General features: G+C 36.9%; 1 protein-coding gene across 7 annotated transcripts in view; it reads left to right on the top strand.

The window, feature by feature from the left end:
* The first annotated feature begins 4179 nt into the window (after positions 1-4179).
* Positions 4180-20920, top strand: part of LOC127646560 (PHD finger protein 21A-like) — a 28220-nt gene continuing 11479 nt past the window's right edge. For 4 of the 7 annotated variants that reach the window (XM_052130329.1, XM_052130336.1, XM_052130348.1 and 1 more), the window contains exons 1-6: positions 4180-4417; positions 16006-16060; positions 16641-16730; positions 16881-16913; positions 17031-17096; positions 19768-19911. In XM_052130329.1, the coding sequence (XP_051986289.1) occupies positions 16031-16060; positions 16641-16730; positions 16881-16913; positions 17031-17096; positions 19768-19911 (363 nt within the window). In that variant the 5' untranslated portion in view covers positions 4180-4417; positions 16006-16030. The remainder of the gene's footprint in view (positions 4418-16005; positions 16061-16640; positions 16731-16880; positions 16914-17030; positions 17097-19767; positions 19912-20920) is intronic. The other 3 variants (XM_052130354.1, XM_052130342.1, XM_052130322.1) reach the window with 1 other exon arrangement.

Below are 20920 nucleotides of genomic sequence, written 5' to 3'. Positions count from 1 at the left end.
CTCTCACGTCTGCTCCAGAGGGAAATCCCGAGCGGGAATACCCCTAAGGGCTGGTCATTCCTCCTCTTGGCCTCGAAGGAGCACCTGCAGATACAGGAGGGCCTGGTGTTGCGCCTGATGGATGCTGGCGAGGGACCAAAACCAGTGGCGAAAACAACTCCATAGCAGTGTACCTTCCTCCTTATCCGTGGTTTCAGCACCAGTGTAACAAATGTTCGGGTTGGGCAGATAAAGGAGAAAGTGGGAACCAGTTTCCACAGTTCACGTGAGTCTGTTTTATTCACAAATAACCAGCAATCAGCTGTACAGCTTTACTCAAAACTCAAGACGGTTTTTCAGCATCACACTTCACACAACACAAGACTCTCTCTCTCTCTCTTTCAGGGGACAGACACGAAGACTCTGATCTGTCTGTCTCTCTCCTCTCCCTGAGAACTGGATGTCTTTTTATCTCCCCAAATGGTCTAGATAAGTCAGAAATAGCTCCTTAAATAATATTCAGGGTTCAACACAATTTAAGCTCAATCGACAGCATTTGTGGCATAATATTGATTAACAAAAAAAATTATTTTGACTTTCATTTGTGCTTTTTTATTGATTTATTTTAAAGAAAAGGAGTTCTAAATAAAATTTTGGTAATCAATATTATGCCATAAATGCTGTTGATGTGGATGAGAAACAGATCAATATTTAAGTAAAAAAAAAAAATAATGCTTTAAATTAAAAAAAATCTGCGATTTGCATTCTTCGGACATATCGCCACCTCATGGGCATGAAGGAGAATTTACAGTAAAAAAGGACTTAAATATTTATTTTGTTTTCACCCACACCTATCATATAAATTCTGTACACATGGATTAAACCATTGTAGTTGTATGGATTACTTTTATGCTGCCTTTATGACCATTTTGGATCTCTAAAGTCCTGGACACAATTCACTTGCATTGTATTGACCTACAGAGCTGATATATTCTTCTAAATATCTTTGTTTGTGTTCAGCAGAAGACAGAAAGTCAAACACATCTGGGATGGCATGAGGGTGAGTAAATGATGAGAGAATTTTAATTTTGGGGTGAACTATTCCTTTAACTTGTATTGAACCTAGAATATTCACCTTGGCTGTGTAGTGCATACATTCAGTGCTCTACTTTATCTAAGTCTTTCATAAAGATCACAGATGCAACAACCAATCACAAACAGCCAGAGAGGGAACAGCTCAGTGAGGTCCAATGACATAAGAACTGATGGGAATGAGTCATTGAGTGCCAACTATCCCCCACAGTGTCAGATGGAATTAGAAAAGTAGAGAATCAGATTCACGGCATCTTGATGGTTGTCCCTCATGCTCTGCTCTGCAATGAATGGTATGGTGGTGAACTGAAGGCCTAATTTAGCAAGCACTGTGTACCGTGAGCAGCTTATACTCCAATTTGCCAGTAAGAATTTCTCTGCAAAGTAATGTAAATGTTATGAATCAGAGATGTCGCTTTCACAGTTTCAGTCTGGTCAGACATGTGTATGTAAATCCGAGAATGGAAAACAACTACTTTAACTGACCTCACTCCAGGAATTAGGGGATTACATAAAATCTATATTACATAGTCAGCCTAAACTCATCCTGTCTTCAAAATAGGAGTACTAGGAAAAGGGACAGTGGAGCATTAGAGCTCTGTAATTAATCACATGAAAACGATGCACATGGAAAGCACTGATACAATTACATTCATTAGAACATTAAAACCTTGTTTGACATTGTTTATATGCTTGACAGCCTTGAACCACTCTATTTGTTTACAATCCATCCACCAGAAAGATCTTTCGGTAAAACGTCTTCTGTCGATACTGATATATTACCTTCAAATGCCTCTGCATGTTGTTTGAAGAGATCTGACAATGACGTCAGTCTTCTGCTCGGCTCTTTTGGATGCATTGAAGAAATGGATGTTAAAATGTTGAGGTTTGAGTTCTTTTTGCAGAGTGATAATTAAAAGCGTACTGCGATGACTCAGTGGTGCTGATGACTGAGAGCATGGACCAGTTTAGGAGGTAAAGGTCTGGAAAAGAAAACGGTGCTGAAAGCGTTGAATCATTTGCTCACAAATACAGCACCCTGTCTCCCCCTACCGTTCATCTAACATTACTGACTTCAAAATACTACATGAGGAGCTACCACCAGAAACTGCTTACCAGTTCACCCTAAAATAAAAATTACCTCATTATTTACTTACTCTCATGCCATCCTGGATCTATGTGACTTTTTGTTCTACTGTAATACAAACAAAGATTTTTAGAAGAATATCTCAGCACTGTTGGTCCAATGCAAGGAAACAGTGACCAAAACTTTGCTGCTACAAAAAGCACATAAAGGCAGCATTAAAGAAATTAATATGAATCCAGTGGTTTAATCATGTCTTCTGAAGCGATCCAACTGGTTTTGGGTGAGAACAAAGCAAAATATAATTCTATAAAATATAAAAATTTTGATATTAGCCTGTCTCCTTGCTGATCATGATTTCAAGCTCGATTACACTTCCTAGCGCCATCTAGCGTTGTGCAAATGCATCAAACACTAGGAAGTGTAATCGAGCTTGAACTCATGATCATGCCTAGAGACTGCAATGTACACTGAAAAAGAAGTTACATTATATTTTGGTCACCCAAATCCAATCGGATGGCTTCACAATAGCTGTGTACCAAATGATGCACTAATATGCACTTATAATATACACTATGCACACAGACATGTTGTATATGAACATCAAAGTGAAGTGTAAGCCATCAGTAATACACATGTATCTCAAATATCGTCCATATTCACAGGTGATGGTAAAGTATTCCACTTCTCTTGTCTTCACTGTAGTTTCACTAGTTGCTACAATCTCCATTATTTACAAATGTTTTGTCAGACCAGCAATGCAGTCAGGTAAAACTTCCTCTCCGCTATGTATGAGTGCATGAAGTGTCCAACATTCCACACTCTGTTTTGACAGTTGATAAAGTGCATCATCTAAGTATTCATACTTCTTTTTGTTGCATTTTCAGTGTTAACATACTATTCACACTACTTACACCTCATAATTGTGTAGAATAGTTTAGGACGCACCTATGGATTAAACCACTGGAGTTTTATGGATTACTTTTATGCTGCCTTTATGCTTTTTGGACCTACAAAGTTTTGGTCACCATTCACTTACATTGTAAGTACCTACAGAGCTGAGATATTCTTCTAAAAATCTTCATTTGTATTCTGCAGAAGAAAGAAAGTCAAGTCTGGGATGCATAAATTATGAGAGAATTTTCATTTTTTGGCTGAACTATTAATTTTATTGAGCTAACTTAAAAACAAACTAACTAACCAATTAAATTAATTCATTAATTAATAAAGTTAAAAACAAACATGTACATTTTTGAGCACAAAATAAATAATTACAGCAACAAAGCGAAGGGAGATGAAAGACGTTAAAATATGCATGATTTTTGAAAAGATATGTGGTACAGTCCACCACAGGATATGTTTTGTTAAAAAAAAAATATATATATATATATATATATATATATATATATATATATATATATATATATATATATATATATATATATATATATATATATAATAATAATATTCCAACACTCCAGCACTACCCCTTTGTTTATCCCATTGTGAACTGGAATGTCTTACGTCAGTAAATATGTAAATATGTCAATTATGCTGCAGTTCCTAATGTTTTATATGAGGATAAAGCAGGTTTGTCGAAATTATCATGAACAAAACATAAACAATAATTGAATTCCGCATATCACCTCTCTGTCGTGCTTATGACATATCTGCCCCGCGCAGGGTGCACAGAGTAACTTCACTCTACGCGAGTTTCTCCGAGTTTACATCCGGGGCTTTTCCCAAGGCAGTGGGGGCGTACTACAACCGTTCCTAAGGCAAGTGAAATAAATTCGCCGCACCGTTACATAAACTAGTCCGCTTCTTCCAAGTGTTGTTTCTCATCCGGCCGTAGTTGTTTCTCCGCGGTTTGCAGTAATATCAAACTGATTTCCAACGTGACGAATAATCTGTTATGTTGGATGAGTTAATTTGAGTGTTATACACAGCACGGTTTTGCTGTCCCATTATCTCTCGTCTGCGCGCATTGATATGCCGAGCACGCAAACTGGGGGTGAATGGGATGGAAGGAGAGTTCTTGTTTTGTATGTCAGTTTCTGTCTTTTTTATACATTTTGGTCAAAAACCAACCGAACAAAGCGAAGATTCCTTCTGATACACTGCACCAAACTTTAGGGCGCTATAGCGAACAATTTCATCCGCGGGATAGGATTGTGGTGGCGAAATGCCCGGCTGTTTGTAAATATATATTTAAATAATTGGTGAGTGTAAGTGTATGAAGATCGGGGTTTGACTACAAGGGTAAGTGCACTTCGGTTTTTTTATCTTCATCGTGGTAACTTTTGTCCACAGTGCGTTTAAAGTCTCTCAGCTTTCTGTATGTGATATAGACGGCAGTTATTTGAGTGGATGTGAAAGCGCAGAGGCATCGTAGGGGGTTTTGTTCAATTCTCTTTATTCTAGGAGTTGCAGGAGAGAGAGAGAGAGAGAGAGAGAGAGAGAGAGAGAGAGAGAGAGAGAGAGCAGCTGCAGTGAAGGAAACGATATAACTTATAGCCGTTACACAATTATACCTCGATTGACACCAAAACACCTCACAAACGACACTTACTAATCCTAATATATATGGATGAACGTTTGACTCCAGCGCGTGCCGTAGTTTTCACACCAGTACTGGGATGCCATTATAAATTAACTTTACGCTTACACTGACATTCATAAGTGAAAGGAAGAAATCTCGAGCGATAAATCGAATAAAGTGTCTATAATGACTGCTGATGTCTTCAACTCGAGCATCTCTCTGCGTTGAGCTACTATTGTTGAGAAGAACCGCTAGGGCGGCAAGACGCGTGATCGTGAAGATTTTTCTCCGTTCGTGTCTTCGGCACCACGCCTCGACATGCACCATATCAACACAAACGCGAGATTCAAATATATTCTCTTATGACGCTAAGGAAAGTTGTAGGCCCTGTGCAGTGTGAGTTTGATGTGCAATTGTGTGAGGATATAAAGTGATGGTGCTGTTTCCGGTGTGGATGCGCTGGAATGATGATGATGATGACCTTTCTGAAGCTTTCATATGACGCTCGGTCCGCTTTAACTACCGGGCCTTCAAGAGCTTCTTTCTCACCCGCCCTGTGTTTTACTACATCGTCGATGTCGGATGGTTGTCTTTTTTTTGTTCAAGTACTATTTATGGATTGTATGTTGGATATTGATCTAGAGTTGTGCCTCATCAAAATCACACCCTGTTTTTTAGAGTTTGAGCATGACATCGGTCGGTGCAAAGTTACCGAATAATCGTGGTTGTTAACCAGTTATGTTTTCTGCTCTTTTTTTATTTTTATTTATTTTTTTAGGTTTTATGCATGTGTATGTGTTCTTGCATTATCAAGAAGAACATCTTAACTGTACAGCCATTTTTTGTTTGAGTTTTCTCCTCTTTCCTTCTCTACATTTTTCTGTGATGGGTCACCAATTAGCTGTGATGTGTAACTCCAAATACACGGAATTTCAACATGAAATACATGCAAAACAGCAATAAAGCTACTTGTGTGTGTGTGTGTGTGTGTGTGTGTGTGTGTGTGTGTGTGTGTGTGTGTGTGAGGGATAATGTGCAGTCAGCCGGTTGTTATCGCAAAATAAACTAAGACAGCAGTGGCTGGCACAGACCTCAGGAGGGATTGGGGCAAAAGGATAAAAAAGGGTACTGATTGTTTTATTTTGTAATTTTTTTAAAGAGTAGCACTTATTTATACGTAACTTATTCTTTGTTTTTTGACTATTTAAGCATTTTTATTGTATTATAAACATCATTTATTCCATTATTTCCTTTTTGACAAATAATAGCCTATTCTGTAATCCTAAAAATAAAAGTACCATATTTTACACTCTTTTTTTTCTTAGACATGGTCTGTGATAATCCCATGTTTTTGACATGTGTCATAGTCAATCCGTGGTATTTTCTGAAGAAACTTGAAGTACCATGACAGTATCATGAAATGTGAATATAATCATTCAGTACCGTGGTATTACCCTGGTATCTGCACAGTGCCTTTTTTGTTAAAGGGCTCTAATATTTTCACTTCTCTCATCTCTGCACCCTCACTATCATTTGATCTCTGCTGCTTCCATTCTGACCTCGTCAACATGGTTTTGAATCTCACATGTCCAAAAATGGTAATACCATACTATTTCTCTGAAATTGATTAGTCTACTAGTTTAAACAAAAAACACTTTTTGCTCCTCCAGTTTTGCTCCTGACCGCTCACATTATAATTAATAAATCTGCCTACACTACAGGTGTGCCATGTGATGATGGAAATTATAGCAATCGAGTATTAATCTGTTGATGAACTTACAACACATAAAGTGGACATTTGATCTGACCTGTGTTGGTTTGCATTTATAGTTCTGCATTGGTGTGTCTCATCAATGTGTCTGCATACATGTGTGAGTACACAGCCAAAATTCCAAATATATATTTCATAAATAAACAAAAGCAATGCAATCAGTGTAATTTCTCGATTAGAATATATTTATTAAATTATTGTAGCATCAAAAATTTGTTCAAAGTATGTGAACATGTTGAAATGTAGGCTACATATTATTTATTGTAGAAAATAAATGAGGAAATTATTGTATGCTTGCTCTTGAGTTGCTTAATAATACATAAACATGTTTTAGCATTCTGCTGTTCTGTGCTGAAAAAGAAAGCATCAAATAATTAATAAATACTTGCCTCAATAACACAAAATTGGTGTCATTTTAAAGACTTTACAATGCATATAGGCAATATAACCTGTATATACCAACTATATACCAGGTGCTTTTTAATTTGCTGACAAATTAGAAGTGCTCTGTTTCCATAACTTATAAAATATGATTTATTTACTCTACACAAACTTTCAAACATACAGTCAAATCATTGTGCCGATCGGAAAGTTCGTGAATAGAAAACAACACGTTATTTCACTCACAATATAAAGTAATGGCCTGGAGAAAAAAAAAAGCTTTTCTTTTTTGTCACGTTTTACTTGTAACTTCACGAAACGCACGCAGAACAAAAAAAACAGCAGATGCTCCGTGACGCTACTTTGATACTCCGGGGTGAATTCAAAACAACTTTTTGCTCCCTCAAAGGGCACTGCTGCAGGAGGGGACGCCACTTGAAAGCTCGTTCCAATAAAGGGTTCATTTATACAGTTATTCTGTGTTCCCTTCAGGGTGAATACAGGGCATAGGGAGGATCACGTGCGGTTAAAATCCGCCCTTGATCTGCTGTAGCACGCTGTAAATGTCACCTATGCTTTATTTTCTTTAATACCCCGCGATTTACAAAGAAACCTTATTTATTGTGAGATTATTACGAGATTTTAATTTAGTTTTATTTAATTATATTTATATTTTCATTTAATTATTCAAATTTGAACTTTTTTTCTGTTCAACCAGAAGGGCCCCTTTAGATTTGTGAATGCGCCCCTGCTCCCCCCTTCTGTGCACGTCACAGCAACACAGGATGATCAGGACCCCGACATGAAACGATAACAACCATCTGACTGTACATTCATCTGCTTATTACACTCCTACTAACCAAATCAATAAATGGACATAAAAGATTGCTGAGAAGCTGAAATCCACCTTTGGTTTCGTCGGACTTCTGTTGGTGTTTTATTTTGTAAGTAATGACCACCTGACTGTTCATTTTTCATCCGTTTACTAGGGATGCACCGATACCACTTTTTCTCTTCCGATTCCGATGTCTGAAATCTCAGTATCATCCGAAACCAATCAAGACAGTGTTGTTTTTTTTTCCCATAATCAGTTTAGAATATCTTTACCTTATTGTGTGGAAATAATTGGGAGTACTCTTTAATATGTAAAGATCACAAACCTCTAACTTCACATTGTTTAAATATAAATGTATAGCTTATTAAAAACACTTTATTATTAACTAGTCCACTGGATAACGTAGCAGCAAAATTAACAGTAATTCCAGTCTTTTTTTTCCAAAAAGTTCCATCTGGACTTTAAAGGATTCAGATCTCTTTTTTGTTCAGTTTAGTTGTAAGACATCAGTCCAATTTTCATTCACAGTTATTTTTTGGAACCCATTCAACTTAAATATTGTTATAAATTGTAAACAAATACTAATTATGATAATATTAATATTAATGAATATTATTATTATTGACTTTTAATTTTAAATTCAACAGTAATATATTTAAATCATGCATTTTTTAAACCCTCACACTTTTATTTAAACTCCCCAGGAAGTCCTGTATGTGTCTGTTTGTAGGCAAGTTCACAGTAGTTTAATTCGCTTCTTATTCATATTCTGGTAAAATGCACCTCCGGTGCCGTTCTAAATGCATATTATAAGTGAACCGAAATATTGAGCATCTACATCTGAGATGCTGTTCTTGAGTATCGCTCAAATATTGCGCACCGCTGTGAAGGCTAAACATAGCCTTGAGTGCATCACCAGCCTGTGCGTGAGTTTGTGTCAACAGAGCTGCACCATTCACTAACACGCTTACTATATATTTACTTGTTAAACACAGCCTTTTGTGATTCACAGAGCTATCGCACATCTTCAAGTGGCTTAAATAAAATGCACGAGTCACATGAACTGCTTTAATGGTGTTTTAATGGTTCTTTTATGTAATTTTTTGGGCTTGACAGTAACGAACATGACTAACACACAGTATCGGATTTGGATCGGGTCTCGTCAGACTGATACCCGATCCGTTAAAAAGCTTCAGTTTCAGAGCCGATACCGATCCAGGTGTCTGATCGGTGCATCCCTACTATTTACAAGACTATTTTAAGTGTTTCCCACAGGATTTTGTAAGACTGTGGTGGGTGATAAGAATGTGGGTGGAAATTCTCCACCGTGAGAGAATTTTTTACATTTTAAAGTAAAATGCATCAATCTGGTGCACTTTGAGATCAAAATTACTTTGTGCTCTTGTAAACAATTTTGTGCTCTAGTTGTAATTTAATCATAAACATATTGGTTGTATAGATATGAATGGTGATGGCATGGCAAAAAGTCACACTCACGAAGCATAAAAACGAGATGGAGTTTAACGCAGTTCACAAATGGTCAAAACACAAAATCGACTAGAGCATACATTTGAGCCAGGGCAATTGGTAATTCACTTGTCCAAGTAAAAAAGTTACTTGTCCAGAGTGAAAAAAGGACATCTAAGTTACATGCTCAAGTAACATGTCAAAGTGTATGTTTATATTTTTCAAAAATTTTGAACGATGCCCAACCTAATAGTATATCTATGCCGTCAACTAATTTTTCTGTGCCAGAATTGTAAACTGCACTGGGTATATCATAATAATGTTATATATGATAATTATTTAATGTTACGTATGGTATTCAAATAAAGAAAAGCCTCCATTGCCATTATTTACAGCAGAGGGTGCTCATAGTTCTATGGAAAAAGATCTACGTTTTCATGTTATTTCATTAAGTCAAATTTTGCTTTGCTGGCCATATATACAGTGAGATCATCCTGAACACACAAATTTAAACTCATAGTTATAACAGAATGCCCTGGGTGGCGCTGTTGAGTGTGGACACAAGTTGATCACATTTGTTGAGCAAATGGTTCTGTCAGTACGGACACCAGAAAAGAGGGTTATTGTGAGAATGTGGCTTACTGTGAGAAAGCTGGGTTCCTGTTTAAATGTACTGGATAAGCGGTGCACACTTTACTCTCATATATGTGCAGCTTGTCAGAAAGTATCCCCGTAGCAACGTAATACCTGCAACGCTTCTGTAAACAACAAACATAGCATCCGAGAAAGACTATGCTAGCTGAGGTAAGGGACATTCCATCATATAAACTGGTGTGTATAAATTAGTATAGTTTACTGAGCACGTGGATATGCCTGTTTTTCTCAACAAAAACATGGCATAACATACAATATTTACATGATAACTATTATATGTCAAGTGTTTATACTTGTCCTGTACATTAACGGCATCAGTCTACTTCATTAGCGGCGCAAAACACAACATTAGAGAGATTTTATGTTATGAGAAGTGTACAAATATTTTCGGTTAATTATGAAACTGTGAGGGGACAAATGAGACTTTGCAGGCCGCCACAGTCTAGGTAATTAATGGGAAACACTGATTTGCCAAATAAGTAAATAGGAATTGTTTTATTAGCTTACTTGTAGAGATAGTACAGTGATACGAGAAGAAAGATGGCTTGCAATACCCGTATGAGTGGTCTGTTATGTGGATGTGTGGTTGTTACAGAGAAATATCAGACCGCTAGATGGCACCATTGACCAATATAGAGTATTTCAGAGCATTGTATTATAAATATACATATTATACATACTATACATACACATTATCATTGAGTGTTTGATGAATTTCCTCATAAAGTAAATGCTTATCATTGAAGTTTTCTTTTAAACAGTGATTAAAAATGGGATTTTAGTTCTTCAACATATTATTGGATTGTACTGCATTGTTTTGAAGTGTTGACTTATAGATAGATGCTCTGATTTATCGGGTGATGGAGACATGACAAGGACCATAATTAATAGAGTTATGAACAAATGTTTGGAAGGAACATGTTCATCTAATATTGTCATAACACAAGGACATATAAGCGGCCGTTTGCCTCACTCCTGTGAAAAACGCTTCTGTGATCCCTCCACCACTCAAACGCTACATTTGTTTCTAATGTTTCTACTATATATTCATTCATTTATATTATGTTATGTTAATAGTCCAGGAGGAATTTAGTGCTTGTGAGCTTGGGAATAAATGTTTGATTCTGATCTTGCGGGACGATTCTGAGAAATATACTGCAGAAGATGCAGTTGACCACATGATCTGGGACACTGAGCAGTGTCACTGTGATCCAGACATCTGGATCATCTCTTTAACATGCCAAAAGTGCGCTTGACAATACCACACATCTGTACTTCTCCATGATTTGATCATTATTTGATGAATTATTGCTGATAAGATCAATAGAAACGTCAAGAAAATTAAAATGAGCTTGTTGTTTAAACAGGTGCGACACAGAGCGGAAAAATCTAATCTGCAAACTGTCATCCATCGATAATCTCGCTTGGTAATACAAGCAATCTCTTTTACCACTCAAAATGAAGCACGCAAAAGAATATTATGAGAGTCAAAAGATGCACTTTGCATTCATTAATATCTATTCAGTCATATTCTTTTTATTTTTTGCTAAATGTATTTATTTTAATTTGATATTTAATTTCTGCAAGAAGTGTTATTTTCATTGGGTATTTTATACTTATGTATTATTTTCTTTGTTGCATTGCTTTGAGAAGATCCTGAGTTTCTTGATGAAAGAATAATAATAATATTGGTCAACAAAATATTAGAATAAAATGTGGCATCATGCAAAATTGCCAAATATAGGTATTGCAATATGGTTATTTATCATCCATATATCAATCTATCAACCAATTGTTTTACTATATAGATATTAGGGCTGCAACAACTAATCAATAAAATTGATAATAGAAATAAATGACAATGAATTTCATTATCGATTAGTTGGATATTTGTGGTAAGCACGGAGAACCCCCGTCAGTGATGTCACTTCACAGCCCAGTGAAAAATGTGTTGCATTATGAATCTCCTGAAAAACAACGGAGACAGGTTGAAGCAGGAAAAAATCACCACCCAAGTTGTCCAGTGCAAGAGAGCACTTCATAAATAATTAAAAGAAGATCTTAATAAGCGTACAATTTAATGTGGAGTGGTTGCTGCATTAGGTGCGTTGACCAAGTGCTTTTCTTACATTTTACTGCTATTTTCTACATTTTATGATGTGATCATGTTATGAATTCAAATCAGCTGTTTATTTTGCAAAACTGTTTGTTCTTAACACAATTGAGTCTCTGTTAAACTCTTATGAGCAAGCGAGCGCACAACCGCATTAATCAAACCGATCACAATTGAGAAACGGAGCGCAATCATTTACATCATACCATGATTTCAGTTTAATTGTAATCAATTGTGCAGCTTTCATGGATATCAGACTGAAGTCTCAGAAGTCAAGGTGTGCCGGTTTTTAAAGTGTTATCTCCTGCTCATGTAAACGCATGTAATACAGTGAGTCTTTTCAGTGTGTGAGTGAATTTGCACATGGTTTATAGATGATTATTCTATATTAAACTATGTAATGCTAAGGATCCTGATATTTGAAAGTCCTCCTGATAATGCCACATGTAATGTCTTGGTCAAAAATAGGGTGGTTGAATTGAAATGCTTCTGAGAAGTTGGCATGTCCTGTGGGGTGACATGCTTTATTCCATCTAACATTATTTTAACAATTTGGCAAATTGTTATGCATGCAGGTTTTATTTTTTTTATTTGCCATGCTGCAGAACCATTTAAATTAACTGAAGGGTGATTAAAAACCTAAAAGAATAGTTCACCCTATAACGAAAATTCTGTCATCATCTGCTCAACCTCATGTTGTTCCCAACCCATCAGACTTTCTTCACTTGAACAAAAAGCCTCGGTTACCTTCACTTCCATGGTATGAAAAAATATGCGATGAAAGTGAATGGTACTGAGACTAACATTCTGCCTAACATCTCCTTTTGCGTTCCACTGAAGAACTAAAGAAATATGGGTTTGAAATGACATGAGGGTGAGTAAATGATGAATGCATGACGTTTTGGGTGAACTAGGCTATTCCTTTAAGAGGAATCACAACCATGCACTGCACCTGTTTTCCCATGATTTAAACATAGCAAAATGTATTAAAAGTATCTGAGGGAAATACACTCTTATTGGTAGCTAAAAGCATAATCAACATTTCATAAACAATCATGCAAGGGATGGGAAAACTTTTATGAATGATAGATGTCACAAATCTGCTGAGTTTTCTGTGGAGTTCTGCACAAAAGAAAGTGTTTTGCCGCTGTTCAGACCCCCTTGGATTGCATCATTCATATGGATAAATGTTTTTCAACTGAATAGACTAAATATTAAATTAAACAAATGACAATAAAATTAATCGCTTCAGTAAAATACTTTTTGAGTGTAACTGTATTCTGATTACCAATTATTTAAATTGTTACAGAAGTGGAATACAGTTACTAATATTTTGTATTTAAAAAAATTAACACTGTTATGCATTCCGTGACTCCCTTTGTTCTAAATTACTCACATGTTTCAACATGTACTGAGCTAAGGTGTGTATGTGTGTGTTTTCACTTGTCCCTGAATAGAAATGTATAAAATGTGAGAATTCCTCGCTTTTGCTGGCCTACTATTTATGAACACTTTTAGTGCCTTCATTCTTAGCCTATTTTACATGAATCTAAAATCTACAAATCTATTAAACTTTAAATAATATTTTTTACTTAATAATTGGGCAAAATTGCTGAATTGAATCCAAAGTGAGCTGAAACGTTTCACAACCCAAATGTCTTTTCTAATATAGAGGCCACGTGATTCTGCATTTGTCCTGAGCCAGATACATCAGTAACTGTTGCAGCTAGAGAATGCCACTCTGAAGATGAGTGAAAACCTCTTGAGTGCCCATCTGGTAGTCTCCATTCATTCTGATGAGAAGCGAGTGATGATCTGTGGGAGAGACAGAGACTGATTCTGTGAGACACAAGTACTAAGAACAGGAAATAACAGATAGCTCAAACAAAACAGAGTCAGACATTTAGGAATTACGTGAATTTACACAGGCATCGAATATGCAACTCTGAGACCATCCCTGTAAATGGTGAGATATTCTGTCCTGTTCCAGAAAATGCCGTTAGCTACTTTGTTATTTAATCAAAACATTACAGGGCAATTTCCAATAAAAAGTGAGCATTCCTATGTCCTATTCACTCCGAAGGGCAGAGCACTTGAAGTGGGTACTCTGAAGAGAGCATGTCATTACTGTATGAATGTTCCTTTTTCAAAGAGTCTTTTGGAAGGGCCCTTCGTGAAAAGATTCATTTTCTTACTTTCGTTTGAATGACCCTTCGAGTGGCATCCCCTTCCTGCAGTTCCCATCAAGGATGCAAAAATGCTGTTGGAATTTGCCCACAAACTTTGATTTGAAGCCAAAAACTATTTGAAAATCTAATAAAAACACAAAAGTACAAGACTGTGTACTTACCGTCTTTCATTAAGAAATAAAAAACAATCCCAAGTAGGGTTGAGACAATTCATCGACGTAATCGTTGTCATCGATTACATAAATATTTCGATTTGCATAACATGCGTCATTGCGTCACAATGGAATAATTAAAATGGCAGCACCCGGTTTAAGCATGGATTTCCCGAAGAACAAGCTGCAGATAAAAAAAACTCACACATGGTCATCTAAAGCGTGGGAGTATTTTAGCCAGAGACCCAAAAATGTTGTGCTGTGTAAACTAGGCAAATTGAATATGGCTTATCACAGCCCTACAACCGGCATGAATGAACATTTGAAGCGAAAGCATCCCGTAGCGCTTGTCAAGACGGCTGCACCGTTAGTCCTGTTTACTTTTTGTCCCCACCCAAGCATGACATATATTAGTATTACAACACGTGTTTCTGTTAGAAGTAATCACTTAAAATATATTTTCTAAATGTTTCCTCATCGCCCCCCATGTTAAAAGTAATTTTTGCACAGCGGCTAACGTAACTATACACCGTGCATCATCTAAGTTTGATATTTGGCCGTTTTATATTTTCTGTTTACTTTAACGGCCTTGTATGAGTGAGAAAATGGCGTAAAGTGTGTGACTGTTACAGTCTGTATATCATTTCAACTACATTCCTTGCCCCACTGAGATTTAATTCAGATTGCAATAGTTTTAGTTATTCCTGATAGAAATAAGTTAACTGTTGCTTGAATTGCTCTAATTTTACTGTATGATGAGGGGGAGGGAGAGAGGAGGAGAGGTGAAATGTGGAGGGAAAGAAGGAGGGGGAGAGATTGTGTGTATGTGCTAAATTGGCTGTGTGTATTACTGAGAGTTGATCAAGAATGCACAAGTTTTAGTTAAGTGTTACTCAAATTGCACTAATTTTACTGCAGAATTATTTCATGTCAGTCTGCTAAACTCAAGGTTGCACAATGTTTTGGTATTACCCCTGAAAGTGACTTGAATTTTACATTTTAATTTATTTTGTTGTTGGATTGCTAAATGTAGATTGCATTTTCCTTTGACTCGACTTGAAAAAGTTCGTACTTAAAATCTAAAAATCTTTAAAAAAAAAAAAAATCTTTGGTGCAGCCCTAATCCCAAGCACTGCGAATGATGAAATAAAAATTATGTGTAAAAAGAAAAGTACTAATTTAAAGTTGTTGATTATAATTACTGCATCAGTATGTTTTAATAAAGTAATAGTTACAAGTTTATTGCAAAATTTCAGACAAATACAAATATATCAGTAGTTTGATATTTTAAGGTGATTCGATTGCATTGATCAGTGTGTCATCGAAGTGGGTGTCCGATGAAGGGATCTTTTGTTGTGGTTTTTTTTCCGCAATTCTGTGATTGGTGGTTGAACTATCATGGACTGGTGGTTACAGCAGAACCAGATACCATCAACTAACAACTGAAAAGTCTTTAAAGGTTTAGAAGTAATTAAAAATCAACTTCTCTATGGCAAAACATTTATAGAATTTTTACTTCCGGAATGAGACTGATGCGCTCTATTCTTGGGTCATGTCTATTTGGAAACCTACAACATGTGTGCATCCCAAATCTATAACCACAATGCTACCTCCACTTAAAATGTTGCTATTATCATGTTTTCTAATTGATTGATTTAGATTTGTCACTTTTCTCCAGGGCATTATTGTGTGTAAATGTGCATGAGAAGATGTATGCTCATTACCATCCTCTCTTGTCTATTCCAGCTCCACCCCCCACTCTGCCATTTGGATGGTGTTCAAGACGGCAGACGTTGGGAAGGTATAGAATAAACCATTGTTATTAAGGGGGTGCACACATTGTGACATCTGTGATGGTCAGCTTTTATTGCGCTACACTTGCAAGTTAATACATTTAAGTGTTTTCCTGGACAATACAGTGCAATTATTATTCACTGTAGCTCGGTTATTAAAAGCTTATCTTCTTTAGAACAGACATTTAGAGGCATCTCATGGCTGGCAGAGTATGAAACAGTTAATGCATACATCAGCATCATTTCCCCTCAAAGAAGAATGACAGAGGAAGAGTGAACAAGATTGCGACTGTGTGTATGTGCAAATATCGAGAAAGAATGATGTTTAGTTTAATCCGTGTTGTTCAGGCTGGATTTGATGCGAGTAGTTCTGATTGAATCAGTACACAGAGATATATTCCACTCACACTGAGCAGATTTACACACACTCAAGCACCCACACTAACAGATCCATCGTGGCATGGTCATACACATTGTGAGATCCTAAGCACTTTTTTTACCTGTATTTATGACATTAGAGTTTTACAAACCAGTCTTCCAAATCTCAATGAGGGAAAAAATGTCCTCTCGCTTCCTGTTATGTTTCAGGCAGCTGTGTTGGGTTTTGGGAAGCAGGGATCGATGATGGAACTGCAGAATTTACAGGAAGCACTCAAAGTGGAAATCCAGATCCATCAGGTAACCCCAAAACGTTTGCACTATCCTGTAGTGTCATTGGTGCAGCTGCAGTACTCTCAACATCCTCCAGAGGTCACAGTGTTTACAGTCAATAAATGCTTCCCACTGTATTCTTGGAGTCCTAAAACTTTTCTCTCTCTCTTTCTGCAGAAACTCATCACCCAGATGAAGCAGGATCCACAGGTTTGTGTCCCTCACTGAACATTTCCTCCGTACAGTTTGATAGATACGCTCTCATATTCTCTGATCTGTGGCCGCTGGAATAGTGTATCAGGGAGGAGTGTGTGTGTTTTTGTACAGAATGCTGATCTGAAGCTGCAGCTCCGTGACCTGCAGGCCAAGATCACAACGCTTAGTGAGCGGCAGGTGAGAGATGCTCTCTGAGAGAACACCTGCTGCAGTGTCAGTGTTCTCATGGAGTGTATGTGTGTTGATAAGTTCAATCAAGTTTTCATTTAGCAGTGACAAAAATTATTAGCAAAAATATATACTTCCATGAGAAAATAAGGCCATCTTGTTGGATTGTGAAAGTCTTTCCAGGCATTGTTTTGTGTTGTGTATTGTGCTGAATATCTTTTGTGTAGTTCCATTGTGTGATTTGTGTGTGGATTTGTGTTGCCAAACTAAGTTTTTGCCAACACTGTATTTAACACGCACACAAATCTGATCTCTCCCCTTTTCTTTGACATTTTATATAATTGATGATTAATGTGGGGATGCTTATGTAGTGTAACAATGTTCTGTCCTTCATTAGAGGTTACTGTACAGAACTTGAAGTGCTGTGGAGATAGAGAAAAGATGTGTTGTAGACAGCAGGCAGTGGAGAGGAATTTTAATTAGAATTTCAAAGCTTCAGAGCAGCTGCCATCAACTCACACCTAAGAGATCATCTGTCTTTTTGCTGAGAAATAGGAATAAGTAACATAAGGACAGTGAAAGATAGAAGGACAGTGTCTCAAAGTCTCCACATTCAGAAGTGTACCAGCCAACAGCACTATTTAATAAAGTGTGCTCTCTTTCTCACTCACTCACTCACTCACTCACTCACTCACTCACTTACTCACACATTCGGAATGTGCTGAGCAGCACAATGTCCAGTGGAATTCTCTCCGATTTAGGAGTGTGTCTTTAACAGATGGTGGAGGGAGCCTGTGAAAGCTGTAATCAGTGAGAGGACTGAGCTGAGGGGAGTTGTGTTCATACTGTATTCATTAATGGAACTGTCACTCGTCACTGCTTACAGAATCAACACATACTTGGCTAAATGCAAACAGGCTGTATTGCATATCTCTAGCCTGTGAATTAGATTTTAGGATAAACATTTTTTAAAGACAGGCACTCCTACAGTCTGGGCTGCTACTCTTGTTCTGCCTCTGATACTTTTGATATCTCCATCTTTCTCCTGTCTTCTGTTGTTATGGAACCATTCTCTCTCAAAGAATGTTGCTTTGTAGATGTGCTCATGTGTATCATGTGTGTGCATGGTAAGTTTTAGATGCCAGACTGTTACACAAAAAGTGAATGGCTTTTAATGAATTGCATTGAGAGAGGATGAGGAGAACGATCATGTCAAACATTTAGAAGCTCATTCTGTTTTCTAAATTGAATTTCCTGTTTGCATGCTTAGAATAAAGCTCAAGACAACTCATAGGGTGCTCAAGAGTTGCATGATTTGTTCCTGGAAATTCACCTATTACGTGTGTTTTATTCATTACTCAAGTGATTTATTATCAGCCGGAATGTTTATTTCCCATTCGTGTGCATTTGCTTAAAATCTTTCTTTTCAGTCCCATTCATCATAATGTTTGATGATTGTTTCTTGTAGAGAAGCTTCCACAGATGTAATTGTGCCTATTTTGAAAATGCTTCTTGTAAATGTGTTTTGAGCTCATAAATGCAGATTTAGTGTTCAATGTGTTCTTTAAATGCAAATTATCTAGTGCTCATTACGTGGGGAACACTTGTATAATAATAATATAAAAAGATTTTTAATACTATTATAATTAATTATGCAAACTATAATTAAAATTAAACATACGAACCGGTAATGGTGAAGTATGTAATTTCTGCACCACTAGCAGCACAGTGGCGGAGCTAGGGGCCACCCCACACGCAATTGCCATTTTTGAGCACAAGACTTAATATGTACTGCCCAAACATTTCTGTGCCACCACAGACCCTTGTGAAAAACTCTTGGCTCCACCCCTGTAGCAGCACTAAATGGAATTGCAAAATTAAATGACACAATTGACAAACTAGTCATTTTCCCACTAAACATCATATTACAAGTAGTCATGCCTCAAACTCTTGTTGAATTAGAATCTGACAAGTTCTCAAACAAGTGGAGCAATGTTTTGAAAGTGCCACAAAGCCAGAGTGTAGACTCTTAATAGAAATCAATCTACAGATGGCTTATTGTTGGCTTGTTGTTACTTTTAGTCGTCCCTGCACATTAAGCTGGGACAGGAAAAATATTTTAACTTTGAAAAAATTACACACATCAGCTTTAAATGTGTAAACAAAAGCACACAATCAGACTCACAATTTGTCCAAGGAAAACGTCTTAATGATCTGGACACTGTTTTGGACATTAGACAGCATTTATGCATTACAGATGAAAGCTTATGCAGATGCGGATGAGTGTAAGGCAGTCATCTTTCCTTAATTACTGATGTTCCGCATGATTTCAAATAGCAAACATGCCGCAATTCCTTTAAACCGGACACATAGTTCATTGTCATAAATTGTGCTAATGCTAAATATTACTGCTAAAGGTTTTTATTAAGCTAAAACTCTGTTTTATAATACACTTACAAGATGTTTTTGAATGCAGAGCAGAGACAGAAAGACAAAGTGAGTGACGTTCAGCTGTAGGGACTCCATGTTCCCACTTGCTGTCAGTGCAAATGGACCAAAATCCAATAACACAAAGTCTCTTATCAACATTAGGCAGAAAGAGAGAGCTGAGTGAGAGAGACTTCATTGCAGGTACAAGTGACAGAAGACAAAACAATTTTTCTTGTTCTTTCTCCCTCAGAAAAAGGTGGTGGAGCAGTTAAGAAGAGATCTTCTGGTAAAACAGGAAGATATGAAGCTGCAGACGCTTCAAGCTGACGGGCAAACGTCTACCCTGCTCATCACAAAGACGCCTCTGCCTGCTGCCAGCCTAACCACTCCACAGGTACCTACTCTATCATACAACACTCACAGGACGCAATACTTAAATGACTGCCTGAAGTATACTAGACTCTGTGGGAAACAAAGACCTCTCTTAAGACAAAGCCTTTGCTGAACATAATAAAACAGAGCATAAGTTTAAGGTTTAGCTTGACCTAACTTATAAAAATGAGTTCTAAAAATGTCTTCTCAAACTGGTATGACTTTCTTTCTAAATTAAACCACTTCTCTGTCTTAAGCGATCCAGTGGATTTTGGGTGAGAACATACAAAAATATAACTCCTTTCTCACAAAATATCTTGACAGTCTCTATGCGCAATCATGATTTCAAGCTCTATTATACTTCCAATTGTACCATCTAGCACTCTGCGCATGTGTCAAACACTAGGCAATGTAATCAAGATTGAAGTCATGATCATGCCTAAAGACTCCAATGCAAGATGTACAGTAAATAAGGAATATTTTGGTCTGTTATCATGTCTCTTAAGACATGGATTAAACCACCAAAGTCTTTATGCTGCCTTTTTGTTCTCTTTGGAGTTTGGAAATTTAGTCACCATTCACTTGCATTGAATGGACAAACAGACATCATATCTCTCTTAAATTATCTTCGCTTGTCTTCCACTGAAGAAAAAATGTCATATGAGTTTGAGACAACGTAAGGGTGAGGAAATGATGAGAGAATTAAAAATTTTGGGTGAACTATTCCTTTAAAGGAGTAGTCTTCATTTAGTCACCTCCAAGTCGTTTCAAACCCATATGACTTTTGCAGAAGACAAAAAGGAGAAATTCTGAAGAACCGTCCAGGTCCCTCATATCTATACAATGGAAGTGGAGAGTGATTCCACTTTCAAGCTTAAAATGCGAAAGTACCATAAAAATAGCCCTTGCGACTTGTGCATCGTATTCCATGACTTTTTCGTATTCCTGAAAGCTAACAATAGATTTTGGTGAAAAACAACTGGAAACATACCCTGAATAAATCGGTATTCAAGAAAGAGCTTGCATTGTTT

Source organism: Xyrauchen texanus, chromosome 1, assembly GCF_025860055.1.
Source record: "Xyrauchen texanus isolate HMW12.3.18 chromosome 1, RBS_HiC_50CHRs, whole genome shotgun sequence".
NCBI classification, from domain to species: Eukaryota; Metazoa; Chordata; class Actinopteri; order Cypriniformes; family Catostomidae; genus Xyrauchen; species Xyrauchen texanus.
Note: the sequence above shows the minus strand (reverse complement) of the source record. Positions and strands in the feature narration are given on the sequence as shown.